General features: G+C 34.6%; 2 protein-coding genes across 2 annotated transcripts; both read right to left on the bottom strand.

Annotated features, from left to right (window-relative positions):
- Nucleotides 1-1,146: 1,146 nt before the first annotated feature.
- Nucleotides 1,147-2,612, bottom strand: F4813DRAFT_366930 (DUF1777-domain-containing protein). Its single transcript, XM_049244104.1, has 2 exons — nt 2,065-2,612; nt 1,147-1,989 (listed from the first exon to the last, which is right to left on the bottom strand). The coding sequence occupies exons 1-2, from the start codon at nt 2,399-2,401 to the stop codon at nt 1,442-1,444; spliced, it is 885 nt and encodes a 294-aa protein (XP_049097669.1). The 5' UTR covers nt 2,402-2,612; the 3' UTR covers nt 1,147-1,441.
- A 228-nt stretch (nt 2,613-2,840) lies between these two features.
- F4813DRAFT_391556 (ankyrin) lies at nt 2,841-4,275 on the bottom strand (the record flags this gene model as incomplete). Its single annotated transcript, XM_049247180.1, has 2 exons — nt 2,841-4,120; nt 4,173-4,275. The coding sequence occupies 2 exons, from the start codon at nt 4,273-4,275 to the stop codon at nt 2,841-2,843; spliced, it is 1,383 nt and encodes a 460-aa protein (XP_049097670.1).
- Between the last annotated feature and the right edge of the window lie 4,057 nt (nt 4,276-8,332).

Here is an 8,332-nt window from a genome sequence, read left to right on the forward strand (position 1 = left end):
TTGTTATTCTTGAGTTCTCCTTTAATAATCCTAAGCTCTAAATACCCAAAAACAAACCCCATCAAGGCACAGACATTCAACCTTCTGTGAGAACCTAAAGTAATAGCGGCAACATGGAGGACTGGGCAATAATCTAACCCTGCCTCTATGGCGGCCCGGTACGTTAATACTTCCTGAACGGAGCATAGGATTACTTAGCTAACAAAAGAGCAGCGGTGGCCGTCGCCGTAAGTTGGGTGGCCCTGCTATGGATTCATCACACTGGGCATTATGTTGGGCGCGGGTAGGCATTAAACTAATAACCTAATAAACTCAAGTCCTACCAGATGATGCGTCCCAACTGGCAAACGGGCGACTCTAGAGGAATAGGCTGTGATGGTGTCTGAAAAAGGCTCATCGAGAGCCCAATGGCCTGTCTCTTCTACCAAGGTTCGATCGGAGAGGAATACATTGCTCCAACGGGCGAGATAGAGCAAGAGGCGGAAGAGGCTTTGTGGCGCCTGCGGTCCCTGACATAGGCCTTGGCAAGACATGCCAGGCCAGGAAATCTTTGAGATTCCACGTACTGCATGGTCCTGTTGCTGCTGCCGAGCCTGTCTCTTCGCAGCGTTCTCAACATACTTTTTGGCGTGCGTAATCAACTTTGCCATGACCTCTTGTTGCTATGGTCTCTCTCAATTGCCACACCGACGTCAAGATGTCTAGGAACTCTCAAGCTAACGGGGGCAACGCTTGTACGAAATCTTTCACGTACGACAAGGAACCCAAGAAACTATGGGAGGAGTATCAACACATCATTCACATCCACGAAATAATTAGCGAGAATTCAGCTCGCCTTCATCTCTTCATGGCCGCACATCCTCGTGGGCACACCAAAGATGACATAAAGTTAGTACGTGGCGTCGAAGACTCAGAAACATATTGGAAGAATGTTGTGGCGGCACACCCGGTAGCGTCTTGGAAGAACACGGCGCAAGTTATAATGTCTCTCGGAGATATCGCCCTGGAAGCGTCAGGCTGAGGAGAATGGAGTTGTAGGAGGGTTCATAAGAAAAATGGCATTAGGCTTGACAATATTATTATACTTGTGTACACACACAGACACAAGCCACAAAAATCTTAGGTAGGGAAAGGGATGGTCTAGTCTACTTTATATCAAAATAATGATCTTAATTAGGGACTCGATATATACATAGGGTATAGCAAATCCAAGTCCGACGTTGTTTTAATAATTATTATATAAAACCAGACTCCTTGGTATAATAACTGTGACCGAGTATCGAATTATGAGTAAACAACCTAGCCGCCGCTCCTCATAACCGATTCATCTTAATATCAATATCTTTAGTACCTAAGCACGTTGGCCGTAGAATAATCCTTTTTTTCTCCACCTCATGATTTCTCTTTTCCCACGTAGATTAGGTACCTAACATAAAAGAAACTACTGCCGCGTCGGACTTAGAGGACGGTTGAAACCGCCGACGCGATTCATGTACTGGCGGTACTCGGTCTTCTTCTCCTTGCGCACAGCACCTGCGTTATTGCCCAGGACATGCGTGCCCTTCGTCGTGCCAAAGCCGCCAAAACCCATCATAGCTTGCATCGCGCTTAGGCCGCCATCCTCTTCCACCACTACATCATCATCATCATCGTCTTCCTTGTCCTCGTCCATAGCGTCTCCTCTATCCGGCGTCTCGGTGGTCCGCCTTCTACTATCCTCCGGGTCTTCCTGTGCGTCGTGTTTGCCCCCTGTTGCGCTCCTACTGCCGCTACCGCGGCTGGGAGCTTCCTCGTCAAATGGTTGGTATTTGGGTTTGGTACAGACTTTGAACGATAGTGATGATGCGCTGGGCTCGGGCTTGCTGTTGATGAGGCGTGATCGGGTTGGGAGCGGAGAGTTGCTGTGCGAGTGTGTGGTGCGGTCTGGTTTGCCGGCTGGGCTTCGAGCGGGTGATGCAGAGCGCCGTGGGCTTCGGTCTCGTCCCGAGCCTGTTTTGTAGTTAGTCCTGATCTTAGATATGCCTGGAACCAGTTGCTCTTGGGGAACTTCGTCGCGGAACATACCTCTGGCTGCGCCCTCGTCTCTACCGCGTCGCCTATCCCTACCCCCTCCCCTCCTATCGTGGTGATCATTACCTTTAGCCCGCACTCTATCGTTGTCTCGAGCTCGATCTCTCTCAGGCTCGCGACGGTCACGATGCTTTTCGCGGCGGTCTTGTCGGGGCGATCGCGATCTAGATCGGTAGCGACGATCTTTATCGCGGTGGCTGTCTTCTCGATCTCGACCGCGATCATCCCTCTTGTCGCGTCCGTCTGGTTCGTGGCGGCTGCGACGTTCGGACTCATCCCACATCTGCTTGCTGTCCAGGCGATTTCTTCGCCGGCGAGGTTGATCGGCCATGCTTTCCTTCTTGTTGCAGGATTGATTTGGAGGATGCGATTTTAATTACGAATGCTGCAAGAGTCCAAAGCTTGGCCGGTGCTGTTGATGTACCACAAAGTGAAGAAGGCTCGGGTTTTATTCGGATTTGTCGTATCGTGTTTTACCCAAGTTTCTTTAAATAAAGAATCAATTGTCGTCATGATTAGAAGAAGTGTTAAATGCACTTGATTATGCACTTGATTATGCATTCTGATTGGACAATATTGATATGAGATCTGGATTACATAATACATAGGTAGGTGACTGTAAAGCTACTTAGGTACGGATACAGAGGTAATCTTCTACCGTCAACCCCACTACCGTAAGAACCTACATGTACCTACCTAACCATCTACAACTTCAATATTTACATACCTAATGTTAGGTACCTTATACGCTTACATGCCTCCACCAATATTCATGACGGCAGGCTTATGCCCTGCTGTTGCAAAAGCTGTACCATAGAGTCTAGGCCCAAATCCAACGCCAGCTCTAATATCTGCGACCGAGCAGCTGCATCGCCAATGTTCAGATCCAGTAGCAGTCTCACCATAGCAGTGTGCTCAAGCCGGACAGCTTCCAAAAGCGGCCACCAGTCGTTGTCGATTGGCTTGGCGCCGTTGTCAATTAACTTGCGCACAATCGTCATACTCCCGCTCATAGCTGCAGCTCTTAGTGGTGAGCCGCGCTGCTGCATGGTTTGATAGTTGGGATCAGCACCGCGCTTCAGCAGTAGATCAACGATTTCTTCGTGCCAGTACCGTGCCGCGCAGGATAGTGGGTTGCAATTAAGCCTTTCTCCTCCGTTGATATCGGCACCTGCATCAAGGAGATATTTTACCATGTCTAGATTGCCTAGCTCGGCGTAGCGGACCAAGAGGAACTGCTTGTCTAACCCCGGATCTTGAAAGAACGCTTGAATATACTGGAATATTTCTGGAGTCTTGGAGCACAGAAGAGCAGATCGGAGGTCTCCACCTTGCTTGGAGTGCGGATCAACCCGACCGAATGGGTAACTGGCAAAATCTTTGCTGTCGGGTGTCATTCGTGAAGGCGGATATATCGCTAGACGGAGTATGTTTATATCTCCGCGGATTGACGCTCCTTTGATAGAGCCGGGTCCGATCTTGCCTCGCCAGGAATCGGCTTCAAATGGTAGACTCTCAAAATCTGGCAAGTATTCCTGAAGAAACCTTAACATATCGGCATTGCCTGCCCATGCGGCCAGCTGCATGGGCGAAGGGATTACATGATTGTTCACTGTTGGACAGTGACCCTCTGAAAGTAACTGTTTAGCTAAAGGGATGTTATCGAGATAGGCTGCTGCTCCCAGGAGACTCTGACTTAGGTTTAGAGTACCGCTATCATGTGGACGGTTTTCTCGATAACCTTGCATGTCTTTATATCGCTCCAGCGCCAGCCAACACAAGGTATCGACCATCTCATTATATTCTGCTTGTGTCTGGCGGCAAAGATTCTCTGCTAGGTGCCGTATTTCGACGAAACAGCGTACGTTGGGGTCATTTTCATTCTGGACTCGATAGACAAAATAAGAATGCCATAAATCGGCGGCCCCATACTGCTTCCGAATATACCACAGCTCCATGAAGTCGAGATCATTATAGCGAGGTATAATGCTAAAGTCATCAAGAAGCCGTGACTCGAATAGAGCAGGATGGAGGCAATTATAAAATTGTTCTGAGTTATCATCAGCTGGTTTCTAGCTTGGAGAAGATGGGAGTCGACCTACTGCAGACGAGCTTTAGTCTAAGGCCTCTTGTGACGCCACGGGAAACGATAGCCTGAAGCAAGATCATGTGCATTAATTCGACTGGAAGGTCAAGTATATGCATCTTGGATATTGTCCGCGACTCGCGAAATGGGAGAGTCTGTTCGTATGGCTACCTAACTATCTTAGTCCGGATTTGTAGGTTGATACCTGGCTCGGATATAGCTAGCGATTACTGACGATTACGAGTGACAAACGCTGCGGTATTTCAAATAAGACGCGGAGAAAGAGGGAAACGTCTTCGCATGCTAACGGCTACAATCACGGCCCCGATATTGATCTATGGGACGGGAACTGGTGCGAGGCTGACTCTTCTCGAGTAGTCCTACTCTAGTTCATGTTTTAATACGTCATAAGCAGTAGATTTGTCACAATATTGATTCCTTTAAGGATGAATATAAAAAGACTTTTATCTTTATAAATCGATCCATAGACTCCACCGCGAGATTTAGTCACTGTGACGTTGACTTCGTGAAGGAAGTTGATATTTTTATTTCACTGGTATGTCGATCTCTTCAGCAGTCTTACAGTTTACCGCCTTTGCAAGGATGAAGCACCAAAGTGCAATATCTCGTTAAGTTTCAAAGCCTCGTGATCAACTACATAGCCTCTGAAGTAGTTATTTCCTTGGAAAGTTTGACAAACAGAAACTGGTACTTTAAATCCTCTTAGCATTATTTTCGTCGATGGAGCTATGATATGAGATCAATTTTCTAAATAAAAAAGTCGCGTGCGCAGGGCTATTCGGATGGATTGCCGTACGGTAGCAGCTGTAGCATAAGCAACCAATTCCCCAAGTAGCCAACTATCAGATTAGTCAGCCATGTTAGGTAACCTGAAAATCTTTAATCTTATGTAAAATAACGATATAATATACGTTCTTACGATTTTACCTCGATTAATTAAATTATTAAAAATATCATTAATTAAATTTTATATATAACTTATTTAATACGTATTAATTATATAATAATACTTTTTATAAAATTAATATATAAATAAAACATTATTTAATAATTTTTAAATAATAAATGTAATTATATTTTTAAAAATTAATAAAAAAGATTTTATAAAAATAAAATCTTAATAATTAATTTTTTTATTTAAATAAAAAATTGATAAAAAGTTATAATTTATTATATAATTATATTAATTATTAAATTTAAATCATTTAATTTATAATATTTTAAAGTATATAAGAAAATTTAAGTATATATTAATAAACATACGATAAAAAAAATATTGAACAAGACTTAAACGTCTTGGCCTTGGATCAAGCCTTATTAGACCTGATATCAAAGACTTTTAAATGATGACTGATGATGAAGGAAAGGAATGACTTGTATTAAAAAGTGGATGATATTATGTAAAATGGGTGTGTGCGACCATAAATGGTACTTATACTAAGAATATGATCACATGATCAGGGTCAAGGTCACCTGATACACCAGCACCAGTTTAATATACGGTATTAAAATAAAGTTATTACGATTTGTTATTATTTATTATTATTATATATATATATATATAAGTTAATTTAAAAGGTAAACCTTTTTAAACTTAACTTTACGCACGTGGTGGTACGTAATTAAATTATATAATTAATTATTTTTTATATTTTAATAAAATATTTTTTAAACTTAATAACATATGTTATATACGATATTAAAAAAGTTTTTATAAATAAGTTTAAAATATTTTTTTTAATTATAAATATATTAAAAATTTTTAATATAATATTTAAAAAAAAATTAATTTTTTAACTTTAAAAATAAAGTTAATTATTAAAGATTATTTATTAAGTTAAATCTTTTATAACGGATAAATCGGTATTAATATAAAAAATACGTAAAATAAAACTATAAGTTATAAATATAAAAAAGTAATAAATATATTTATATTAAATGTATAATTAAATAATAATAATTATAGTTATTTAATTAAAAAAATACAACGAATATTAAACTTTTATATAATTTATGATTTAAAATTATATAATAATACCTTTGTTTTTAACGATATAACATTATATTAATTTAATACGTTTAAAAAATAAATTAATTTTTATAAAATCTTTTTTAAACCGTAAAAATTAAATGATTTATTTTAATTATATAAACGATATAATACTTTTTTAAATAAAAAAAATAATGGTAAAAACCATAAATTTATTAATTAAAAACGTTATAAACATTAAATTAATATAATGTTACATTATTAAAAATAAAGATATTATTATATAATTTTAAGTTATAAACCATATAAAAGTTTAATATTCGTTGTATTTTTTTAATTAAATAATTATAATTATTATTATTTAATTATACATTTAATATAAATATATTTATTACTTTTCCATATTTATAACTTATAGCTTTATTTTGCGTATTTATTTTATATATCTTATTCGATTAATAAATTTTTATAATTCTTTTAAAGTATAATGTTATTATTAACTGTTTAAAGCTTTTTACGAGGATTTAAACGTTGAAGTGATATGTTATACTTTATAAGAGATATTAACTCTTGTTTAATACTATAAATAATTATTTAATCTGTTAATATAAGCTTTAAAGTTAATATTAATATATAAAACTATTTTTAAAAGTTTTTAACAACGATTAACTTTAAATGTTTAACTTTAATAAATGTAATTAATTAATTATTTATTTAAGTTTTTTAATTTTTAAATACTTTTATAAATAATATTATAACCTTTATATAATTATTTTAAATTTCGTACTTTAATACGTATATATTTAAATAATTTTTTAAGATATTATATATATTTTAAATCGTATATTTAAATTATTATATAATTTTAAAGTAAAATTTTAATTTAATTATTTTTTCTTTTTATTAATTATATTTATTTTTAATACGTATATACATGTTTAATTTTTTAAATAAAGTTTTTATAAAGTTTTAATCATTTTTTATATTATTTTAAAAAAAAAGAGGTTAATTATTTAAAATTAATATTATTAACGATTAATTTTTTAATAAAATTTCCGCCTTTATTATTATTTTTAATTAAGATTTAAATAAGTCGAATAATTTTTTATAATTTTAAATTTAAAATATTTAAAAAAAAGGTTTAAGTTAAACCTTAAGTTCTTTATATATATTAACGTTATTAAAGTTTATTTATTTTTAAAATTAATAACTTTAAACAAATAATATAAACGTTTTATTTTATACGTTTTAATTATTAAAATACTTAAACTTAAAACTTAATAATAATATAATAAAATCTATAATAAAATAATGGGTAAATAATAATTTGTTTAAAATTTATTTTAACGCGTATATATCGTATTATATAATACCGGTTAAGATTTTATCCTTAAAATTTATACGGTTTAAACGTATAAGATTTTTAATTATTATATAATTAATATATATTAAATAAACGTTATATAAAATTTAATTAATTAAAGTAAAATCGTAAAAATGCGTGTTACACCGTTATTTTATATAAGATTAAAGATTTTTAAATTACTTAACATGGTTAATTAATTTAATAAATTGTTTTTTTATAAACTTAAGTCGTAAAAAAACAACACGGTATTTTTAAATAAATAAAAGTATTTAATGCGAAAGTTAAAATTATATAAAAAATATTTAAATAAGTTTTTATTAAATTATTAAATATTAAACTGGTGTGGTGCCACATTGTTAAAAACAAAGGTATTATTATGTAATCTTAAGTTATAAGCCATATAAAAGTTTAATATTTATCGTATTTTTTAATTAAATAACCACGATTATTATTATTTAATTATGCATTTAATATAAATATATTTGTTATTTTTTTATATTTATAACTTATGGCTTTATTTTACGTATTTATCTTATATATTTTATTCGATTAGTAGATTTTTATAATTCTTTTAAAATATAATGTTATTATTAACTGTTTAAAGCCTTTTATAAAGATTTAAACGTTAAAATAATATACCATATTTTATAAAAGATATTAACTCTTGTTTAATATCTTTTATTGAACTGGTGCTGGTGTATTAAGTGACCTTAACCCTGATCATGTGATCATATTCTTAGTATAAGTACCATTTATGGTCGCACACACCCATTTTACATAGTATCATCCACTTTTAATA

The sequence above is a fragment of the Daldinia decipiens genome (genome assembly GCF_022478715.1).
Source record: "Daldinia decipiens strain CBS 113046 unplaced genomic scaffold F4813scaffold_28, whole genome shotgun sequence".
Lineage (NCBI taxonomy): Eukaryota > Fungi > Ascomycota > Sordariomycetes > Xylariales > Hypoxylaceae > Daldinia > Daldinia decipiens.

Coding starts and splice junctions, on each gene's coding strand:
- F4813DRAFT_366930 (XM_049244104.1), bottom strand. CDS start 2,401: ATGGCCGATCAACCTCGCCGGCGAAGAAATCGCCTGGACAGCAAGCAG. Junction 1,990..2,064: donor AGACGAGGGCGCAGCCAGAG/GTATGTTCCGCG, acceptor ACTACAAAACAG/GCTCGGGACGAGACCGAAGC.